We start from the raw sequence: 24582 nt of genomic DNA, 5'->3' as shown, positions 1-24582 counted from the left end.
AAGCTAAAACGTGACGGAAGCTTCCCAGAAAATTTGATCAAGTGGAGATTTCGGGGAGCTTGTATAAGAAATCTTGTGATACTGACTTTTGTCCTGTTTGGGTAAATTATAAAAATCTGCCATTCGCACATGCAACATTGTGCCAACGCCAGACACATTTTATTTAGTCCGGCATGATCAGACCAATTCAGATATATATATATATTTTATGAAGCTTATTTGTAAATTGGCAAACATTGCCATGTTGTAGTTTTTATGTTCTTAACTGAAGTGGACAGAAATGCATTTCAAGGGGATGGAGTTCTAAACTCTCCAGAGATGGTGCAGAGTAACTAAAGACCAATCATCGCAATGGGGGTCGACCAAAGAGTTCCAATGCAAATCAAGAGCCAATAAGCTGCCACCTGATAATTTAGACATTGTGGGTGCAGTTTAGATTTTAAACGGACACAAAATGGGAAAAAGAGAGAGCTGTATGAAATGGTCTGAGTGGGCAGCTATCTGAAATCATCTGAGTGGGAACTTCTGGAAAAATTGTTGGAGACCCAACCTTGCCTAGGAGGTGAACAAAGCCAGGGAAAGAGACGGAGGCTGGGATATATACAAGGAGAGACAAAATGGAGGGATGCTGGAGGCTATCAATGATTGGTGTTGGAGTTTGACCAGGCCCCTGCTCTTTACCCGAGATGACCCATGAGATGTCTTTTCCCGATTACAAAACCCAGAGCTGTTCAATGTAAGTAAACGTGTCCAAGTATTTTGGGATCTGTTGTACCTTCCCCATATTTCGTCAGTGGGGTACAGAAATAGATCCCTAGCGTTTTATTGGCAAATAACAATTTAATTAATTCCCCTATAGCCAAATGACACAGGGTGGTTTTGTTGAAGTTCAAAATCAACAACATCGCTTCCAGTGTGGATAGAAATATAGTCTGTTAAAGTAATTGGGTAATCCCATTATATTTTTTTGCCATCCCCAAAATTCCATAAATTGGAGGGGTTGCATAAAAAAGGGAAATTCCCTACTGCTCCCCATTCCCCATACCCTGCCTTAAAGCAGAAGGTTTTCCACAGCCAACTTAATATCTGGGTTTGTGCTAGGGTAGAAAAGTGTCTTGCCAAATTAAATAGTGAACTTCCTGATTTAAAAGCATATCCACTAAAAATAGTGGGAGAAGAGAGATTCTTCATTGCATAGTGGTGAGCGAAATAAGTTTCCTTTTATATAAGTGTTTTGTTATTAAAAGTATGTTGTGCTCCAACACTGCTAGCATTGCCAAGTGCGCAGGGAGATCAAAATATGGAGCGCTGAGTATGTCAAATTTCTTTTACCAACAGAAAGGTGTTACATGCTAGTGAAATTAAAACCCCATAAAAGTATACTGCCAAGTGTATGTTTTGCCGTGTTTCAAGGTGCTGCATAATTCTTGACTTTGTGATTTCTTATGAGAGCCACCAAATGTAGTTGATGTGTTTTATTTGATCTGAAATGAAAACTGTGTATGTTATTGTTGTATAGGTCGAGTGATATTTTGTTAACCTGTAAAAGCGAATAGTGTTTTACTTATTTGTATTGAAGCTTTGTTTTGTACCATGAAGTGAGTTGGCGTGTCGTATGATTTTGTGCAAATATTCTCCTATTTCTTAATACATTCCTACTACACACACACCAGGCTGATTCTTGGTTTATCTATATTGCTAAAGGGTGAAGGACAGAAGTGGTGTTACATGGTTTACAGATGGGGCTAGATTTAATTCTATCCACCAGTATATGGACGTGGTGCTTTTATTGGGGGGAGGGAATGAACTCTCTGGAATTAATTGTTGCCATATAAATATATCAAGGTGAAAAGTGTGTAGTAAGACTGTGCAGAGAACACTATGTTCTGATTTGTATGTCTTAATGTCCTTCAGTGTTCAAAAAAGGCCATCCAGAATTGTGAATGGAGATTTTATTGTGATCACAGCCGACACGTGTTTCGACCAAAGGGTCGTCCTCAAGGCAAGGACCTTGAGGACGACTTGCATTTGTGCAAGTGTCCTAATCCATGCCGTAAGGGCTTTATCCCTATCATTTTTTTGCCTTGAGGAGGACCCTTTGGTTGAAACACGTGTCGGCTGTGATCACAATAAAATCTCCATTCACAATTCTGGATGGTCTTTTTTGAACACTGAAGGACATTAAAACATAAAAATCAGAACATAGTGTTCTCCGCGCAATCTTACTACACACCTTTCACCTTGATGTTAATTGTTGGAGGAACTGGGGGGGAAGAACCTCCTGTGTAGCTTTTGCAGCATGAGACAATCGACATTACAAGAGAGTTGAGTGCGCCCCCCATTTTTCTCACTTCCCTTTTCATCTATTTTAGCCATATAAATATACTCCACAGCCCATGGATGCAGCCACCAATTAAGATCGTAAAATCGTCTGCAAACACATGCAGTTCTGCATTCCTGGCTGGATCCCATTGAACCAAAATCAACTGGAGATGATCTCCCAGATGTAGTACCTCCGGAGCAGATGCAGTGGTGTCCAAGCGTCCAGTTCTCTAGAGAAGGCAGCCTCTGTAAGCATTGTAAGCATTGGGCTTGAAAAGTAGCTTGAGTCACCCTTTCCAGCAGTCCCTGCCCCATCCCTTCACATTTTCTGGGAAGCTATCATCACATTTTAGCCTGTAACTCTTGTTCCCAAGGTCGAATATTTAGGGGAGTTGTATAATTAGATTGATCTGTTTAAAAGCTGTTGTGTGATATTTGCATAATTTCTGAGAGTTACGATTCTGGCGTAAAGAGACAAAATATGATCCTCGATATAAACCTATGGCAACCTCTAATAGCACGCATGATTTCCACTTTGACCCCACATTTCTTTTCTTTAAGAAACTGCACATGTAGCCTCAGCCCTCTGAACCTTTTTTGACCTAGGCTGCTATAAATACATTAACATTCTTGCAAAGTCAAAGGCCTGAAGATGCGTTCTTATCTTCCTGAACAGAAGAACACCCCACCCCGACTCAAGTGATGGTCTTCTGTTGCATAGGGACCATGAACCAGGTTGAGGTTTGAAGCAACCAGTGAACGTCAGACGCATACATTTCCTGCATTTGGTAGAAGAAAATGTGACGCGTGCACAGGGCTGCTAAAGCGCTGTTGTGCTAATGCAAATAACAACCCAGGCCTCTGTTATTCATGATGCCCATGCAGTAGAGCCTGGAATGACATCCACCACCCTTTGGGATGTTTGCTTTGCTTTGCGTTGGCCGTTCAATGTTTGTGTGCTCTATTGGGTCAATAGCAAGGCAGGTTGCTGAGAGCCTTGGATGAACCCGGGAAGGAGAGTCGAAAATGCTCCTGCAGGGCATTCTATGGAAATATTATGCATTCCAAGACTTTTTGGCTTGATCGTTTGGCTCATGTGTGTTCTGATGTTTCAAATAATCACGTGTGAACCCATGTGTACCCTTTGTGAACTGGAAGAACATTCTCGCCCATTTCAGCAGGTTCCTGTGTGGTGCCGCACACGTGCAGAACCAGGAATGTATGCAGCCTCAACACCTCTCACTAGCAGTACATGCAATTGTCTCGGGAGGATAGCTCAGGGGCAACGTGGTCGCCTTGGAAGCAAGACGACGCGACGCGCTGCACCACAGGCTCGATCCCCGGGTCCACGCTTAGAAACCTATGGGTATTAAGCGCGTTATAAATAACCTGTCATAGCATGTTACTGTGATTTGTTAATGCTGGTATAAAAAAGGTGATTGAGTGTTAGTCGATGAATTGTATAAACTGGATGGACGTGTAAGTGGTGATAAACCAAGTGTCATATACAGTTGTTTTTTTTTAGTTCAGTTTCATTTGTTGTGCATTGTATTTTTAAGCAACCACCTTGCATGTAAAATTTGTGTAATGTTAATCCTATGACAATTAATTTTCTGATGCATATAAGTAAATAAAATAATTGAAAATAATTTCAAGATTTGTGTACGAGTTTGGTAGGCTCTCTTGAAGGTCTGTGGAAGTACCCGTTATGGGGGTGACGGAGAACCATAGGAACATGTTTGTTTAGTGTGGTATGAATTCCAATAACATAAAATAATAAATGTAATGTTAGTGAGTGGTGTTGGACTGCCATGCACCAGAGGTAATTTATGGGGAACCGGCTGAAATGGGAATAAAAGCGATTCCATGGCACCTAGGCAAGTCATGCTAATGTGCTTAGCCACCTAGAGGCCACGAGGCATGCATTCTGAAGGGCTTGGAAAAGGCTCACACGAGTAGTGCAACACTTGCACCTGAATGTTAAAGCTGTAATGGGGGAGGGGTTTGGGCATGGTGTTGAGGGCTGGTGATGCGGACAGGGTTGCAGTGGATGTGGACTTGGGATGGGGTTGGAATGGGTATGAGACCCACGCATAGTTATTCAAATGGCGGGGTGGAGGTGGGAAGAAATGGGGTTCTCACAGCAGACTGGGAACCGGTGCATGGGGCAGCATGGCACTGGATGGTGGAATACTGCAGGCAACAGCAAACCCACTTACTTAATAAAGTGTGTCAAGTCGCCGCCGTTCCGCGTGTCATGAAGTTGCACAAGGATACGCCTCCCTCTTCCAGGAAATGAATGACCCAATCCCGAGTTGGGCTGTGTCGTTGGCAAAGGGCTGGGATAGGAAACAGGAAGTCATGCAGCAGTGCAGTACATGGGTGCTAGGCACGTGGCTTTAGCTGGTCTTCAGCATTTTCTTTGTGGAATTTTACCCGTGCAGCCAAACTTTGAAGCGCCAAGGCAGGTGGGCAGCCACAGTAGGGCTTGGGTACAACCCATGCCATGGGCAGGTAATGGCCCTAATTTAGGTTCCGCAAGAACCCTTGTTTCAACCCACAACTGCTTTGTCCCCCGTCCACCCTCTTCTCCTTTCCTGGTCGTAATTTGGGTGTGATCTTTGATTCTACTCTGGCCTTCTCTCCCCATATATCTAATAGCTCAATCTCCTGTCGTTCTCTCTTTATAACATTAAGAAAGCTTGCTCTGGTCTTTCCTTTCATGCTACAGAATGGCTTATGTGTTTTCTTTCGTCTCTTCTACTGATCTGCTCTCTTAATTGGACTCTTATAAGCTTGCTCCACTTCATTCCATTCCGTACTCTGCAGTTTGCCTAGTATTTGTTCTTGCTACTCACGCTTCTGGCACTGCTTTTCTTTTCTCCCTCATCTGACTGTCCTTTGACTCCTGTCGTCTTCTCTATTTTCTTTGTATTGTCTTCAGGTGCATACTTGCCTTGCTCTACCTTACCCATCTTCTGTGGTGTCTGCAGACCTTCTAGATCTGTGATCCGAGTCTCGTTTTCTTCTTACTGTTCCTAAACCCTCTTGTGCCCGGTCTCTCTTCTGCTCATTCTCACTTCTTGCTCCTAAACACTGGAATTACTCATCTTTGTCCGTTGGGTCTTCGTCCTTTCTTGCTCGTTTCTTGTTTTATCGTAACTCTCATTCTCATCACTTCGTGTTCCTCAGTACTGGTCCCTGTAATTTCACGTTTATTGCCTTTTGTACTCTTCTTATTAATGTGTGTGTGTGTATATATATATATATATATATATATATATATAATTCATGTACAGGAGAAACAATGTTCTTTTGATTACAGAAGAACGTACATTTGATAAGAAATCAGATTTGATGGGAGTAAGTTTCTTACAATGGGGGTGAGTCGTCGGTGACGATACGTAAGTGGACATACATAGACCAAGGACAACCAGCATTGGACATTTTAAATTTCAGGTAGGCAGTACGACCAGCTGTGCTCAGGATGTGATCATTGGTATTGTTTATTTATAAAGCGCCTATACACAGGAAAGTGTATCAAAATGCTCAAGGAAGGTGGGAAGACAGGGGAATAAACAGTCGCTCAGAGCCCTTGAATTTCTGAAGCGATAACGACCTGCACAGGCAGATTAAGTGCATATGGTACATTTAACAGTGAAGTTAGAACAAATATGCCTGACAGCGATTCTGCGTTTTTTTTCAAGTGCACATTAAGGGGTGAGACAAGGAAGGACATAACAATCTACAGGCAGAACTGTAATGCAAGTGCAGGCAGGAAAAGAGAGGTGCACCCAGTCAGTAGAGACTGGGGAAGTGCGGAGAGAGAGAGAAGCTCTCAGGATTTATTGCAAGTGCAGTGAGTGGGTGGGGTGCAGGGCCCTGAGGCAAGTGCAGAAAGGACTGGCAGGGGTGCCTGGGACCTGTGAGACTGTGTGGTACACCAGGTGGCCAGTCAATGAGCTGTATGGAAAGGCGGGGGAGAGGGAATAGCAGAGAGCTAGGTTAGCAGGGTGAGAGAGAAGGAAGAGGAGAAGAGGAAGGTCTTGAGGACTTTCTTGAACTTATCAAGCTGAAGACAGAGGGTGGTGGAAGGCTGTTAGAGGGAGGCGCCTGCTGTGGAAAGGGATGTCCCTCCAAATCTCTGCTTGGAGAACCTGCTCACTCGCAGAAAGTTGGAGGTAGGTGAGCGGAGGGCTCGGGAGGGACAGCATTTAGGAAGGCAGCGTTGAAGGTAAGTAGGTCCCAGGCCCCAGAAAGCCTTGTGGACAATGCAGAGGGTCTTGAACTTGATCCTTGCAGCCACGGGGAGCTAGTGGAGGGATTTCAGTGCTGGAGAGATGCGGTCCCTGGGCTTGAGGGTGAAGTGCTAGAATGTTGGCATAGGAAGTGAGGGGCAGAGGCAGGTTAGTGGCGAGGGGAAAAATGTTAGCTAGCCGGCAGATGAGTTAGGTCAAGATGGTAACTTGGAGGCGAGGAGGTAGGCTTTTAGATTGTTTTTGAACATATCCGTGTGGACTGTTTCTCAGATGTATGGGAAGAGAATTCCATGCAAGTGGAGTAAGAAGAGAGCAAGAGAAGAAGCGAGAGGAAGCACAGGGCAGGCGAGGAGCCACAAGGCTAGTCGAGCAGGCAGAGGAGAGATTACGAGAGTCTTGTAGAGTTGGATAGAGGGGGATAGATACAGTGGTGCCGTACCATATGTAAGATTATGAACCAGGAGAAGAAATTTAAATCTGGCCCTGTTTGGCATCAGCATGCAGCAGCAGTATGTTAGAGCATTTCCAAAGGCGCTCTATAAAATCGATAATAAAACAAGAGACTCCAGGCTTTCCCAGCGCTACGGCTGATAACCTTGGGACAGCGTGAACTAAAGAGCGATCAGAACTTCCACCTGCTCACCTGGAAGAGCAGTGCTCTGTAGAGGCCAAGACACAACATGCAGTGTTCTGCAAAACGTTGCTCTGACGTTAGTTCCAGCACAGACTTTGGCTCTTTACCAAAGTCGCTGGGTGTCCTGTAGTTGTAGCATACAAGCACACATGTCCAATGTCGATCGGGGAATGCACGCCCAGTCCTGTTTGGCTGAGCATCTCCCAAGGGGCACAGTGCATGTGTGGCCTGGGTGATTCAACCAAAATGGCCAAAGCAACAAACATTCTCAGTGTCAGGGGCCGTCAGATTCCACTACACAGTGCCTCATCCCAAACAGAATAACCTGTACTTTTCCCATGTTATTGGTTATATGCTGTACAAGTTCAGGGCGCCAATAGCGGGTGTTAATAGTACTTGAGTGATCAATCTCGTAGGATTACACAGAGATTCGAATGAGGGTCATTTACGTCACTTGCAGAACTTAGTGGCAGGTGCATTAACCCCCTGCACTTTGTCAGTACTTTCTGCTCCTCCGGCGCTTCTGGCTGTGCATAACGGGCAGAATGTGGTGGCTGGAGCGGGGTGGGGAGGGGGAACTAGTAAAATGGCAGAATCCGAATTTAAATGCATGGTGTTTCTGGACTTCCACGGGGCAGAGAGCGGTTTGAGGTCAGTGTCTCCCAAAAGGGGGGGGGGGCAAAGGTTCAGCACAGTGCAGCAGTAGTTAGATGGGTCTGATGAGAAGTAGATCCGGACCGAGATGCTTCTAGGCAATATTCGGCATCTCTGCAGAAAGAGCAACGTTTGTGCGATGCAGGAATCTTGGCGCTCGTATCCAGAAGAGAACTGAAGAAGGTTGCATGTAATGGGGGAAGATGAATCGGATTTGCAGGCATTGTTCCTTCACCCTGAAATTGAGGTGCATGTTGTGGTGTACAGCTCTAAAGGAATGAGCTTGCAGTCCACCCACCGAGATGGGGAAGGCTCCTCCTCCTGCTGGTACCCAGTTTAATTTGTGAATTGTTAGCAAGGCGCAATTACAGCCGGGCAGGCTGGAGGCGGTAGGTAAGGCTGGGAACTGTTGCCTATAAATGTTGGGTTGTTGCTAAGCACGGATTCACTAATATACGTATTGCCATAAAAAGGACTCCTTTCCTCACTGGATGTCAGTGGAGGGAGACAGTGCAGAGGGCCTGCGCTAGCGGCATAGCGAGGTTGCTGCAGAGGAATCTAAGCAGTTAGGATTGTAACCCTCTAAAGTCTTCATAGGGCCTAGTTGGGCAACCTGAGATTGACGGCGTTGGCATAACTGAGCCCCACTTCTGGTCGGGTGGTTTTAGGGGTGTAATCTCTCAAAATAATCTGTGTAATCGTAGAATACTAAGCCATATGATTGGATAATTTGAAAACAAAAAAGGGGGTAGAGTGGATCCTTGTGAGAGAAGGTGGGGGTGGGGGGGGAACCTGGCCACTGACTGAAAGCCATTTATAAGACATGCCTGGCGCAATGAGAACTGTCCCTCCAGGGCCCACCTGTTGTAATCTAGGCAGTAAGATATAATGATCCTCTGTAAGAAAGGTCGTTAATATGCCTAGTACGATGAAGGCCGGTGTTCCTGTCTATATCTAGGTCGAATCTGATGTCATCCATGATGGCAAGGATTGTTTGGCTGAACACCCGCTTGCCCTGGATCCAGAATCCGAGGGTCCTCGACAAAAGGCTGTAGTTGCAATAGAAGCACCTTTTCGGGTAGTTAAGCTAAATAAGGGATTTTTCAAATAGAGCAGAAATGAGAGTAATCGGAGGCCCATGACGGCGTTTGGAGCAGTGGAGTTATAATCATGGACCGCTGCAGACAGCAAAAGATTCATGGCCTGTGTCTATCTAGCAAACACATGAATGGATCTATGGGTGCTCTTTGTAAACTCCTACTGGGCATGGGTCAATTGGGGAACCAAAATATTTCAAAAGGGGGAGCTGTGTCTCAGAGATTGGTTGAAGGGCTCCTGTAATTGGAGGTCTGGTTTGGGCAGTGGAAGATTGGTGAGGTGCACACTGATGTGGGTGACCGTCATTAGATCAAGACTGGGGTGCAGTGACGGTGCTTTGTGGGGTTTCCACTGGGACTGCAGGAGTGTGAGTTGCAGAGACCTGTGCATGGGTGGTCCAGTACCTCACTAGTGAGTGGTCTTGATGAAGAGTACTGGCTTATGGCATTGGACCATTGTTTGGGCTGTGTGTTCAGATGAATTATTCCTGCAACCACTTTCTTCCGTTGCTGCTAGCCTAGGTTTACCTCTGGAATATTTAGCTTCTCTTACGTTACACTTACCCTGCACTTTCCATACGTGAATAAAAACCCTGCGCCGGAATGATGGTCTTTACGCATAATGTGGCTAAATGGGCCTGCACGCTGCCCCTACTCGCTGCTCTGTGCTGATGACTAACCCGTGCAGCACCCTGCCCGCTGATCTGTACGAATGACTAACCTTCACAACCCTGCAGCATCAAAATGCTGGGGCACCGGTGCCGCGCCAAAGCACTAAGGTCATGCCCGAGCATACATCTGCGACGTTCGCTTACGCTTGGCGGGGGGCCGTGGGGAGGGGCGCTCTACGCTAATGCAGTCGTTTTTGGGCGCGTGCTCTCCTTAAATGTCACGTGCATTTACACTGTTTTCTTATTTATTCCAGCCATTATACAACCAGCCTTCAGACACCAAGCAATATCATGAAAACATTAAAATGTAAGTACCCGGCAATAAAGGATGCTTTGAATGTCAGCGCGCGCGAGCATTAACAGGGGGCCTTAACTGCCACGCCGCTGCAGAGAGTGAACATGTCTTTAGAGGGGCCTGTTTGAATGGGAAAAGTGCACATCATTGTGTGTGGGGGAGGTGGGGGGGGGGGTAGAGGAGGGCCTAGTGGCTTCACGCAGGACTGGTTAGGTGGAGAGTTGCTTTAAAATGGAAGAAAAGCAGGGAAAGATCTCGCAGGCCTTGGTCGGCAGCTGTTGGAGTATATGTTATTAATGTGCGCTGTTTCGTATATGTCCTCTCTGCGTGGAATGGCGGGTCTTGTGCACTGTTCTCCAGGTGCGGCTTATACCTCCTTTAAACTGGAGTGGTTGTAAAGGTCCGGAAGTACCTTTGGACTGTCCATTAGTGGCGTGGTGTGGCCGGCCAAGGTCTGCACGATGCTCCCATCCTTGGCAAGGGGCCCCATGCACTTCCCCTGCCTGCTGGGCCTGCTTGCTACACTGCACAGGTTAGAGTGGCGCGTTCCACTAGAGGTGGTTGCAGAAGCTGCCTCCGCACCGGCTACAGCCATTTGCAGCAATCGCTCTTCCTAGCAGGAGTGTGCGTCTTGATGGCCTGAGCGAGTGGGAGAACATGCCATAATGCCCAGCTGAACAGTGATAAATCCCATGCTTGCCCCAGTGAGCAGAGGTATATGCCATGATGGCCTCCATGAGCATGTATGTATTCCACAGTGGCTCAAGCAAGAAGCAATATATGCCATGACAGCACAGTGAGAGGGTATCGGGTAATCTTATCCCCACCAATAATACCACCATACATATGCTCATCGGGAATGGCCATAGGCACTATTAGTGGGGATAATCTATGGGGCTATTGGGACTGGGGGTGGCGGTGGTCTCCCCTGCTCCATTAAAAAAAATGATGGGGTTATGGGGGTGTCCACCGCAGGTTCCATGGCTTAATATCGCCACAAAAATATGCTGATATTTTTGTATGGCTATTTCTGCGGGGATATTAACATATGGAACCAGTGAAAGTGGCTGCATGACATCATGGTTCCGCAGCCCTGTAAAATCTTCCACCAAGCAAAAAATATCTCAAACGCAATGGATTGCTGTGACATTTTTCAGACATTAAGACAAAGTATAAAGTCATTGAGTAAGCAAGTATGTCTTAACGCAGGTTATTGGTGTTTTCTCCGTTTGAGTAATTGGACTCCCAAGGTTTCCTCTAAATTGGAACATAAGTATACACCCTACAGCACTCAGAATGTGACGCAAATGTACTCCAGTGCAATTGTCAAGAAGACCCCTATTACTACCCCTCAGAGAGCAACTATAACTACAGAAAGGATTGGCAAGCATGGCCATTAAATATGATTAGTAACAATGTAGTCCAGCAGAATTTGTATTGTCAAGCAGGCGCGGGATTAGCAATAATGACAAAAGGCAGGGCATCAGCAATAATGGCCACAGGGCAAAGATAGTAACACTGACAAGTAGGTAAGGAATTTGCTATGATGATTAACTGTCACGGCATGAGGAATAATGACAGCAGGCAGGGGATCACCAAAGGTGACCTTATGAGAGATTAGTAAAAGCCTTCAGACTGGACTGGCCATAATTATTGCAGGCAAGATTAGCAATCATTACATATCAGACTGCTAAAACAGATTCAAAACACCAACCCACCCAGAAGCAGTCCAAGTCGAGTTCCATCCCCAAACAGCCGTAGCAATGCCTTCTAGTCATACTCCACAGGCTAAAGCCTGACACTACCATACATGTGCATTCCTCATTTACTCCTTCCAGGCACATTCTCCTCCCTTCATCCATCCCTTACATTCACACAGAAGCAATACCACCTTCCGTCCATACCCGCCTTCCCATTTGCACCATCCAATAGACTACAGGCACGTGGGAGGACCGGTAATAAGGAGGATGCGAAGGAGAAGAGGAGAGAATGGTAGGGAAAGGAGAGGAAAAGAGATGATGTGGCTAAGTTGCCAACTCTCAAACCAGAAGATCTGGATTCTAATGGTCTCTTGCCCAATAAACACAACGTGTGTGATCTTGGATTGGAATGTCCTTCTCCCCAAATGAGAAAACGTGTGATCTTGGGCTAATCAATTTATCTCCATGTGCTTCTGATTACTGCCATTAAAATTGCTTAGAAATTAAAATGAATATAAAGCACTTTAATAAACTAATGAGACTGGACAGAAACGGAATGTGGCTAAACTGCACACTTTCGAACATGACAGTATGGATGCTCGAGGTACTCAGATTTGCTTTTCTCTGAATATGGGAGAGCACCAGTAGAAGGGGTACTTTAAATCTAAAGGATTGGAGAGGAGCATACATGGGACAGATGCAGCCGATCAACCAAATTACTCCATTTGGAACACAAAAATCAATGTTCTAATGCAGATTTTCCCATTGGACCAAAACCGTTTAATCATGGGCAGGTTAATGTGTCTGCCTGTTCTTTCTTCAGCTGTCCAGTTTGAGCGCGGGCTGAACCAAACTGAGTGCCAATATGTTTTACAAAATGTCACCAAAAAGTCTGGTGAGGAACGGTATCTTTTAGTGGCAAAATCATGGACTTTGAAATCTTACATTTTGAAATTTAATTTACAAACGTCCTGTAGCAGTCTTTGCCCCTTGGTTGGCAGTTTAAAACCACAGTTGGTGGGTTTGCATACCCCATGAATTTACTTATCTAACTGCTGATCTTTTAAAGGTGAGTCCGTCTTTAGTTTGCTAGTTTTGTTGGGTGTTTGTGTGTATTATCAACCTGTTTTTATTAACATGCTGCAGACTCTGGTCTCCAAGACATATTTTTCAAAAGCATACACTGGCCCATCTCTGGGGTCAAGGAACATTGTATGTCCCTTGCTTTTATGATATTGACGAGTTGAAAGCCTGTGTGATGTCATGTTCACAGTCCCACTCCCACAGATGTTATTAATATAATGCCACTTATTCTAATCGTCGTGTCTGTACTCATTGGAAACTGTAATATAGTGGGCAAATAACACTCACTTTACTACCAAATTTTTATCTGAGAAATTTAGAAATGCTTAAAAATAAAATAAGCACGAAAGAATATCAATGTGAGAAAAGGAAGGAGAGGCAGTTAAGTACCAAGTTAATGCCTTGTGTTCCAAATTGTAGACTTTGGAACCAGACTTTGTTGATCCTAATCTCGGCTTTCCTACTTTAGCCCATGTGGGTTGATCTTGCCCAAATAAGTTTCTCTACCTGTACTGCCATTGTATTCCCCACACATTTAACATATCTCTTTAGTACACATTAATCATAAACAGTAATATCTGCATGTTTTAAAGTAGTTTGGTGTAGATAGCTTAGTTTTCTCATTGTCAAGGAGCGGTGTGGACAAGTGCAGAATAGGATCAGTATCAGTCTTTTTTTCTCATTTTTTATTTTGGCTGTACAAAGGCAACCTAACACAATTATCAAAATACATACAACATTATAAAAGTAATTTCATGCCACAAAAATCTCATAAAAATATTACATTGTCTAATACATTCATTAATAAGATGAAAGATACCCCTAAAGACAAGTATCTTACAAATATTAAATTCCAGTATACACAAACACACCATTTTCAACAATTAGTTTTCAACAAACCTGCATGGCTAAGAAATGTCACCACTGCAAGCGATAAACATGTCTCATGACCACTTGATAGACTTTCCTAAAATTCAATTGTAGTGAGTGTCAAGTCAATGTGGACACGTTTTCCAAACAACCGTGTTCTGCAATTCTGGAGGGCTCTGCAATTTGTCAATGGAATATTCTCTCGTCTGGACCATGACCATACCCTCCATCTTGCAGATTTTACAATTCCCATTTTCCTTATAAGTCCTAGACCTTGCTAATCTGCCGTATGCTGTGGGATATGATGTTCAGTCTATAACGGAGAAATTAATTACGCCAATAGGCAATGCAAGATGTCTAGGCAGAGAAAAAGAATACTGCTGTAACTGGTCTCCCAAGTCTGGCCGGTATAGATTGAACAGGCATGGAGCGAGGAGGCGGCCCTGCCCGAGTCCTCTAAATGTTGCAAAAGTATCTGTTCAACCTAACCTGTAATTAACCCCCCTACTGGAGATTTATTAGGATTGCCAACAACGGACCTGGCAGATTCCAGTCCGTAATCCCCCATCAGTGATTAATATTGATTGCCCACCATTTGTTCATTGATCTGATTGCTCATGTGATATGTGGTGCTGTTGTCAGCGACTGGCCTGTGTTCATTTGATCCCAGCAATATAGGTGTTGACCAGGATGAAATAATTGCCCAAAATGTGTGAAATTTGCCACAAACCTGATTCTCTAGTTTGGGCATTTTCTGTACACCTGGGACCCAGCAAACGGGACTACATGCCATGATGGCACCAGTGAGCAGGAATTTATGCTACGGCGATTGCGCCAGTGAGCAGGAGTGCGCACCAGGATGGACCCAGTGAGCAGGGGCCTTCTCCCTGATGGACCCAGCATGCAGGGGAAAAGATCCCTCCAGTGAGTCAGGGCTTGTACCACACTAGCCCCAGTTAGCAGGTTTGTGTGCCTGTCCTTGTCAGTGTGTTGTTGAAATACCCCCATTACACCTGCCTTGATGTTGTTTGGGCTGTCTGCAGGCACCAGTCTTCGTTGTTTGGATTTTGTACCCCCCTAAAGTCAGTGGTCCTGTTAACTTGATTGCATAGAAGATATCCAGAAATTGCCTTCTGTGAGCACCCCTTTGGTTTAAGGTGTGGAAATAGGTGGGGACCCTTTGACCTACCCTAACAAACTAACCCCCACTGCCTGATTAAAATACACTATTCCTACCCCAACCTCGAAAATTGTGAAAGTGTTCCAATACCTGTTTGGGTCTGGTCTGCTGTGAAGGCAGCCTTACAATATTTACATTACTAAAGATCCACCCATAATTCACCAAGCAGGTTGGAAACCACCAGCAAAGCCCAAAAGATCATGTTCCACTGTTGCCGTGTGAGATGAGAATCTCCAGTGGAACTTGGCCCAGGCTGTAGGGTGTTACCAAACGTTGAAACGCATGATTGCTGGGAGTGGCGTTCCGGTTCAGTAGCAGTGACCCATTGCAAAGAGAGGTGCTGTGCCATTGAGGTGTGTTCAGTATGGGTGGACAAAATCATCCTGTAAAATACCCTGAAATGGAAACTGCTATAGGGTAAAATGGGATTAAAATCTCCTAAATTGCCCGATAGTTATGTGTAGACATGGTGCTTTGGTAGTTTTCTGGGCGAGGACACTACTTGATCAGACAGTGTTGTACTTTTGGAGCGTGGTTAGGATTACCAGATGACTGCATATGGGGGTACGATACCCCACTCCTGGACCTTAACTGTCTACTGCAGTCATGACATTGTCATGTTGGATCACATTTACTGAGCCAATTGGATTTTTTCAAAGTATGCACATTTCTATAAGGTTTTCTATACCATGCGGTTTTATCTATTTCCGAGCATTTGGAGACACAGGGGAGCTCAGATTAAATGACTAATCCTGTAACTCATGTATTTATTTTAATTGTTTTTTTGGAACGCGCCTAATACCATACTAGAGTTGGGTTTCTAAGCGCAGGTCTGGGATTCGAACATCCGTTTCTCTGCGTGGTCTTGCTTCCAAGACCAGCGGGTTGCCCCTGTGCTATCCTCCGTTCACTTCCCAGCAAGCAGTGTCTGACCTAGACCACTCTTACGCGAAGCCTCTTCATTCGCTGCCCAACGCTACTACATCGTGTTTATGTACCAAATGGGATGTAGCGTTCAATCCTGTAAACTGGTGGTATATCGCATGGGGGATAATTAACCTGTTGGGGTCACCAGATAGCTCCAGGGTACCGTGAGCACAGTAGTACTGTCCTGGCCTTTCATTTCAGTAACACTTGTTTGCAAGTCTAATCATTATTTCTTGGAATGCAGCCATTGTGACCCTCTAGTTGTGAAGGCACAAATTGTAAACTGTCGCACTCGTGTAGGCCTGTCATCACAATGTATCAAATATATCAACCTCTAGTTGCAACATCATAATTCTCCTCTGATTGTGCCCTCACAATTGGATGGATCGTTCTACTCCTAGGATTACTTGGTCAGTGAGTACATTGTCACAGGGACAATAAGGAACCCTCAGGTCTCAGGGTGGCCCAGGCGGGAGGGGTGTCTGGTGACCAGGGATGCCCACCCACCGTGTGAAGTGCTACCCGGAGGACGTGCACTGGGGACTTCTCCAGAGTCCCTCTTTTTTGTCAGGGGGGTGATACCGCAGCACAGTCTCCTCACAGTCGGGGAGGTAGGAAGAGACCTCCTAATTCTAGCATCAATCTTCCCTCTGATCTGGCCTCTGTACCCTATCAACCTCCCAGACTAAGTAACGCTGTAGCCCCAGGTTTATTGAGCCGGTCCTAATGAACCAAAAGCGCGTGTGGCGCAATCAAGATGGATCACCGCAAAGTGCACAGCCCACAGTCGCAAGCCAAGGCAGTGCTCCTCATCCTCGCTAGAAACCTCCACAGCCAATGTGGACTTGCTACACCCACAGGCAAGGCGCCAGCTCCCTCCTCATACAGGCGCGATCGCTTCCAGCTGATTTCAAAATAGCCGCAGAACCTTTTGCAATTTCGGCCACAACCACTCAGGCCACTAACCGGCACAATTGCGAACATGAGACAAGGAATCGGATACCAAAAATAAGAGAAACAAGAGAGTAGGAGGGAGGAAGGAATAACAAATTACAAGTGTTCTAGGGAAGAGGGTGACAACGCAGTGTAGAGCAGATTAGATAACCCCTTTAATCATCCACCCTAAAAAGCTTACCAGGCGCTGCAGGAAGGGTCACAGGTCAAGCTACCACCTTGAGGCGGAGGGAGGGGAGTCCCTGAGGGAGTAGAACAGGAGAACTATCGGAGATCCTGCTGAGGGCACTCTGGAAAAAGCCTGAAAAAAGGCGAGCAAGACACTGGTCCGCTGAGGGCTATATCTCGGACCCTGTCAGAGACCCAACAAGGAGGAGCGGTGAAAGCCAATATTCGATTGCGATCCTTCTCTCAAACACTGGCACAGACCAGGCGCAGTGGAGAGAACCAAGAGAGCTTGCTTAGGTGTACTTGGAGGAGATCCGATACTGAGAGTGCACAAATCAAGCAGACCTGGCCCAGGTGGGAGACCCACTGCCTGGGAACCCTAAGCAATGGTAAAGAAATGCTTGCGGGTAGGAGGGTGTACAAAAGGGTCAGCAGCCTAGGAGGACGACCTGGTGCTAGAGGGCATGGCTGGCCTTAGGATGCCCCCCCACCCCCCCCACGGTGCCATTAGCCCCCCGCCATGCCAGCTCGGGGAGGCTTTCATGGGATCCCCCGAGCTGACATAGTGGGAGACGGCGTGACAGGTGCCCTTTTGTCATTAAATGCGCACCGCAGCGGCAGGGCACATTTAATAACAATAGGGTGCTGAGCACCCTACTGAAATGAATACCTCCCCACTCCGATGCAGGAGCGAGGCAGTTTTCACTGGAATAGGGCGCATGAGTGGACGGCCCACTCCAAAAGGGGCCGTCCAGCCCGAACTGCTAGGTCACATCCCTTCAGCACGAGACCACAAGCATCCCCAAACATGTTTCGGCCTTGTTGGGCCTCATAAGTGAGGAGTAGCTTGGGTCTCTAGGCCCAGCAGGCACGGGACCCACGTCTGGGCATACCCGTCCCACTCGGGGGGTGACAAAGCAAAAACAAAGAGGTGATGGCTGGAAGGTTTAGAATGAATCTTAACCCACTGGCATTGCTCTGGGCACCCTCCAGACCACCGTTCTGCTAGAGGGCTACACTATTTAAGCCTGGTCTGTATCTTAAAGAGGAAGTACTTCTTAGTAGGAGTGTATTAGAGGGGGGAACCCTAGGACTTGAAAGGGGTGCTGTCCGAGCCTGATCTGTACCTTGGAGCAAGGGCGTGTGAAGTACCTGCTGGTATGTAGCACACAGAAGCGAGTTGGGAGGTAGATTGCATGAGACTTGTTAGGGGACCCCGGATTCCCATAGCTATGGCCTTTATTCACCTTATGGTAACCCATCCTGACACCTTTGGTATCCCAATCGTTATTGCTTCCTCTGGAGCAGCTAGGTGTTACGCGCACCCACCCTGTAGCAGTGATTGACGTGTTGCATCTCACTAGTAACGTGCGCCGTGTCCCCTGTTGATCCTTCTTCACACCATACAAGCAAGGGGGAGGGAGCGGCTGCCCCCATCCTGCACTCTGATTAGCTGAGACCAGGGGCACTAACTCAAGACCGGTGCACTTTCCAAAAGACAGCCCTCCCAAGAAATGGCAAACTTCGCCCAACTTCAAGGTGCCTACTGGCCGCTTCCAAATTCAGAAACACTTAGGACCGTTTTGGTGTTATGTCGATTATTGTGCTATCATCAAGTACATTTTAAGACTATTAAAATTCACAGTGTACTTCCTTAGCTTCAAATGCATGCATGAGTTCAATGTCTTCTAATAATCGTCAGCTGTACAGTACAGACGTACAAGGCACGTTATGCACGTCACGTCTTGCTGCCTGTTCATTGTTATGTGGGCGCGTTAAGTGCATGCAGTGGTGTTTATTCCTAGAGCGCGAGGTAGCCGCAGCGGGTGTGAACGCGCCGTGCTATACGATTGCACATTTCATAGCCTTGATACCTTGTGATGCACACCCGGGGAATTCGGATCGTATCCACAGGGCGGTATAAACCAGCACCCCGCATGAGATGCTGCAGGCGATAGGAGCAGAGACTCGGAGACCCTCGCAGGTGCAAATTCTTAACAGAACCTTGCATTAATAAACTAGAAAAAAGTAAACTTGGAATCCAGGGCTCTTTAGGTTTTATTATTTTATTTATTTTTAAAGCGCCGGGAGCCTGAGGGTATCACGCGCTAACATTGACGCATGGAAGACTGATGTTAAGGACAGGACATGGAGAGTTCAAAGCAAGAGAGGGGGGAGTTATTGGAAAAGCAGGCTTTTTATGGATTTCCTGAAACCTCTTAGCTTAGGTTGTGCTCTCACAGAACAGGGCAGGGCTGCTCTTACTGGGAATTATCGTCCCATGCCACTTGCACGCTTCAAGCTGAAGATCTGTGTTTTGTTAGATGATCTCAGGGTTCTGGATGGGCGGTAGCAATGTATTGGTGCCTTGAGGTAGACTGGCGGGACCATCAATGCATTTGTGGACCACTGTTCCCATTTTAAAGTTAATGTGCTCCTGAATTGGCAGCCAATCTAGATTCCGTCTGTGGGTAGAGCTATTTTCCCATTGTGTTATCTTCTTGACATCACACCCTGCATTATTTTACAGCACTTGGTATTTTTAATGTTAAGGGCTGAGGCTCCGATCAGATGTAAGTTGGAGTAATCGAGTCTCGAAAGGATGGTGGCTTCAGCAATAATGATATGTTCTTGATAAGGCAAAGGTAGTCATTACAATTTTTGCTCAGTTGGTTCACACAGGCGCCCGTTCCAATTTGGAAGCTAGAGAAGTTATGACTCAGTTTGGCTCGGGCATGTTTGGGCCCGAAAATGAGTAGCTCTGTTTTATGTCCATCAAGACGGAGCCAATTTGCTGACATCCAGGATTCGATTTGATTGAAGATGTTAGAAAGTGATGCAGAGTCTGTGGCATTCGGGCTGTTCCTGTTTTTGCTTTTGTTACCTTGCCATCTCCTCCCACTGCCGAATGTACTAATTATGTAACTAAGTATGCTGTCTTGTACCTGCGCCACGATGCCTTCGGGCCTTCGGGCTGCTGCGCGCTTTCTAAATGTTAATAAATAATAATCACCAGTAATAGGTATAATTAACTGGGTGTCGTCTGTGTAGTTCGTAAAGAATATTCCCAGATCCTCTAGGAAAGAGCACAGAGGTCCGATATATAGGGTGAATAATATGGACACAGACTTGCCACTTGTGGGACTGCAGGTGAACATGCTGCCCCCACTGAATCCTGGATTCATGGTCTGTTAGAAAAGAGTGGGACCAATTGACTGCTTCTTCTGAACAGTGCCCTAGATGACGTAAGTGTTGGAGGAGGAGGTCGTGGTCCACCAGATCGAAGGCCCCGGACAGATCGAGAAGAACCAATAACCCCACTTGTCCTTCCTCAATGATTTTCACCATGTGGGATTGTAGGTCCACTAGTGCTGTCTCTGTACTGTGGCCTGGCCAAAAGCCTGGTTGTTTGTGATGGATGTTGTTTGCTTCTACGAAAGATTGAAATTGCAGGTATGCAAATTGGTCAAGAAGTTTGAGAAGATAGTTGTAGTTGGTGATGGGTCTAAGGTTAGTAGGATCCTCTGGATCTAGGTTGTTTTTTTTGGAAGAGGTGTGAGCGATACTGTTTTAATGGACTTGGGAATCCTTCCTTCTCTAAAAGAAGCGTTCACGAATCTTGAGTAATGGAGAGAAGAATTCTTTATGTTCTAGAATGATTTTAGGAGGAATAATCTTTTCTGAGCAGGCGGTGGGCCGCATTGATAACATTTTCTCCATTTCCGCTGTTATTGTTGAGAAAAAGAAAAGGAGTTATTGCGATTTACAGTCAGTGTGCTGTGGATCAATGGGTTTAATCGCCTTCTTCAGTGATTTTTATTTTCTCTCTTGTACTGGAAATTGTGCTTTAGGTTTTTCAAGGAGCATGAGAGTCTGGAAGAGCTTTCTGGAGCTGTTAGCTGCATGGTTTATTTCTTGGTGTTTGTAATATATTTTTCGTTTCTACAATTGTTTTAAAATATTTTTTGTCCCCTCTTGCCATGCTTTTTTGCTTTCATCGGTCCGGAGTCTAGACCAGCATGACTCATACTTTGTGCTTTTTCCTTTTAAGTATGTCAAGGTGTGGGGTGAGCCATTTTTGATGGTCTGGGTTGTCTCTAACTGTTCTAGTTCGGATGGGAGCAGGTTTTTCCAACATCACTATATGGTTGTCTTTAAAGGAGGGCACTAAGTGTTCCACCGAGTCTAAATCTGTTGTCTCAGCCATGATTGTATTAATAAAAGATGCTATTTCCTTGGAATCTATCTTTTTGAAATTGCGTCTTGTGACTGTTTTACGAGGGTTGTAGGGTTTAACTTGACCCTCTGGTAATAAAATGTGAAATTCAACGATTCTAAGTGATCCGGCTGTGGCTGATTTTGCGGTGGCCGGAATGTTCGCATGAGAAAGGTGCGAACTACCAAAAGTTTGCACCTTTCTCATGCGAACACGCATACTACGGGGGCTGCAGGGATTTCCCCCCACAATCCCCGCTCACTATACTATAAAGTATAGTGAGCGGGGTGTTGCGGGGGACACCCCTGCAGCCCCCGTTTTTTTATTTGTATTTTTTGCGTGTGTGCTGTGGGGTGTCCCCGCAACACCCCGCTCACTATGCCACACAGTATAGTGAGCGGGGTGTTTCGAGGGACACCCCTGCAGCCCCCACAGTGGTTTTTCTTTTTTATTTTTTTTAACTTACCTGCAATGCTACCACCAAAGGTTCGAACTTTTGGTGTTTGAACCTTTGGTGGTAGCATTTTTAGATCTTTTTGTAAGGTCAGACCTTTTTTTTTTTTTGGTCCGATCGTACAGAACCAAATTCAACAATATGATGGTCCGACCAGATACAGTGCCTGGTTTGGCTAATGTCCATTTTTAGCTTTCTTATCACCCAGTCTAGCATGTGGTTTTTGTCAGTTGTGGGTTCATTGTTCATCACTTGAAAATGTTTGTTGTGTAGAAAGTAGGAATTTTGCATCACTGCCTAATAACAGGGCAAGCCGGGGCCAGGGTTTGCTGGGGGAAGCGTCCCAGCTCTGCTCTGCTGGCATGGCCACTGGTGCTATGCGTTTACTCCTCCACTATTGCTTCAGCGTACCCTCTGCACGTTTCGGTCTTCAGTGGGCTGCAGCCTCATTCTGATTTTCCTGCACTGGCCGCCAAGGGTGTGGTTTTCAGACCTACTTCAGTTGTGCTCCCAGGGGCCTGTACATCTTCCGATCCCCAGCAGGGGCTTCCTTATGCAGCAGGGCGGGGCAGTGGAGCACCCAGACCCTGCCAGGCTGGCCCTTGCAGCCTGGTTTCTGACCATCTGAGACTGCAACATGCTCAATTTTCAGAGACAACTGGGGCAGCATACAGGAGAGCCAGGAGGCAGTCTAGTAGATCCCGGTATAAAAGCGAGTGGACCAGATTTTACCATTGGGCTTGTGACGAGGGGGGCTGGACCCCTTCACCTGCGAACATGACGACGTGCTGGCCTTCTCGGCGCATTTGGCCTGCTCTGGTGTCCAGGTGGATACCTGCCACACCTGTTTGGCGGCCATCGGGGCCTACAAGAATTCCCTGGAGCAGATTTGTTCAGCAGCCAAACTCGGTGGTTAAGGCCCACCTCAAGCGGTTGTCCAGACTTTTCCCTCCGGTGCACAGGCCTCACTCGGTCTGGGTTCTCAATGTGGTTCTGGCAACCTTGCAGCACAGGCCCTTTGAGCTGATGGCCTCAGTGGACATCTGGCTGGTGACACTCAAGACAGTTCTATTGGTGGTGCTCACTTCTGCATGCAGGATCAGCAAGCTTCAGGCTTTGTCTTTGTGCAAACCCTTCAACGCATTTCATAACGACAAGGTCATCTTGCGCACTCACCCAAGTTTTCTGCCCAAGGTGGTCTCTCCATTCCATTTGAACCAGTAAATCTGCCTGCTGGTGTTCTTCCCGAACCCACAGTCTGAGGCAGAAAGAGCTTTGCATTCCTTGGACCTCAAGAGGGTCTTCAAGGTCAACCTCTCTCGGACAAAAACCTTCAGGAAGTCTGAGGCATTGTTCATCACTTTTGGGGGGGAACGTCTCCCGGCACCCAGACTTCCAAAGCTTCTATCGCCCTTTGGATTGTTCAGGCCATTTAAGAGGCCTACACGGCCATGGGCAAACCAGTTAATGAGAGGATTCATGCCCATGCGGTTAGAGCGAAGGCCACTGCCTTAGCGTTTCAGAGACCTACTTCTTGCGATGTCATTAGCAAGGTGGCTACTTGGGCAAATCTGTCGCCTTCTGTACACACTATTTCGTGGATACCAGCTCCAGGAGCAATGCAGAATTCGGTCAGGTGGTTCTGGAGAACCTTTTTCATCCTAGATATGAGGCAGGTTGTCAGAGCTCCACCCTATGGTCTTGTTTGGTGGAATCACCCACAAGGATGGAGGAAAGGGGACCCTTATGGGTCGTGAACGTGGTGATATTTCGAGATTCAGGGTGGAGAACGAGTTGGTGATACCCAGCCCTCAAGTCTAACTTTGAGAAGAACACAGCCCTTTGTAGATCGGACACTGTCGTCAACTGCCAGCACGATATGCCCCTGCCTCTTTTTGGCCTTGTTCAGCAGGTGCACGTCTACGCATATTTGCACTGAGTTAGGTTGCTTGGGTTTGTGTGCTACCACAATCGGGGAGACCCATGGTGTTGGCCCCATGCACATGCTCAATTATTTCCATTTCCACCAGCTTCTCAATTGCTTGTTCCACCTGTTCACGGAGATGGAATGGTAGCCGCCTCTGTAAGAGGGCAACTGGCTGGACCGTCTCATCAATGTGTAAATGCATGGGCTCTCCTTTCATCCCTCCTATTCCTGTAAAGACTGACCTAAACCGCTCCACCAGAGATTGAATATCTTCAACATGTACATTCTTCAGAGCATCTGCTCCCGCACAGCTAAGGTAAGGTGTCCTCACTGACTTTGGTCATGTAAAATTTAGCTTTAGCGCGTTGATATTCATGTTGAATGTTAGTGATGAGCAATCAAAGTTTCCAAGGGCAGGGGTTTAGTTCTGTCAAAAGTAAATATGCAGACCTGGGTGCAAGCCAGGGGTGACGCTGGCACAATTCTTTATAATGTGATTCTGCCATCACGTGAACTGATGCTTCTGTATCAATGAGGACGGGGTGTCTATACTTTGAATTTGTACTGTGCTTCTTGGCTGTCTCCTCCTTTTTCTTCCTGGCTCCAGTACATTTGAGATGAAGGAAACTCGGTCATCCTCATCGACCTCACCAGATTGCTCTTAGATAGGCTCAGCTAGCTCCACCTGCGAAACGTTTTTCTTCTGAAACAGATGTTTCAGTTTGGACTTGCCACTTTGTTGTATTGCCGGTAGCTCGGCCCGACACAACCCTTGTAAAATGGTTCAGCAGGCCACATCTGCCACATGTGTCCTTTTGCCAGGCACTTGCCCAAGTGCTGCAGGTTGTAACCACAGTATATGCACATAGGTGTATTCTTGGTGTGTTTTTTCACCTTTGAAGGGTGCACCTTTCTTGAATGGTCTCATTGGTTGGTTGTTCACTGCAAAGACATCGTCCAGCTTGATGGCCTTCATAGAGGCATCCATCTTGGACGCGCGCACATCCGCTCATGTAATCTGCCCAGTTCTAGTAGACGGACTAGCGTTCTTCCTGGTTCATGAAAAATCTGCTTCCTTAGTTTCACAGAGAAGCAACCTTGAATTAACTGAGCACCTTCTTCATCTTCGTTTAGAAGTGCACACGTGAATGCCAGCTGGTGTAGTTTGGCG

General features: G+C 46.3%; 1 protein-coding gene across 5 annotated transcripts in view; it reads left to right on the top strand.

Moving 5' to 3' along the window:
• Positions 1–24582, top strand: part of NCOR2 (nuclear receptor corepressor 2) — a 2813293-nt gene that overhangs the window by 968298 nt on the left and 1820413 nt on the right. For all 5 annotated transcript variants that reach the window (XM_069619703.1, XM_069619702.1, XM_069619704.1 and 2 more), the window contains exon 8: positions 9892–9944. In XM_069619703.1, coding sequence (XP_069475804.1) covers positions 9892–9944 — 53 coding nt within the window. The remainder of the gene's footprint in view (positions 1–9891; positions 9945–24582) is intronic.

This window comes from Ambystoma mexicanum, chromosome 10 (genome assembly GCF_040938575.1).
Source record: "Ambystoma mexicanum isolate Mex_15411 chromosome 10, UKY_AmexF1_1, whole genome shotgun sequence".
NCBI lineage: Eukaryota > Metazoa > Chordata > Amphibia > Caudata > Ambystomatidae > Ambystoma > Ambystoma mexicanum.
Note: the sequence above shows the minus strand (reverse complement) of the source record. Positions and strands in the feature narration are given on the sequence as shown.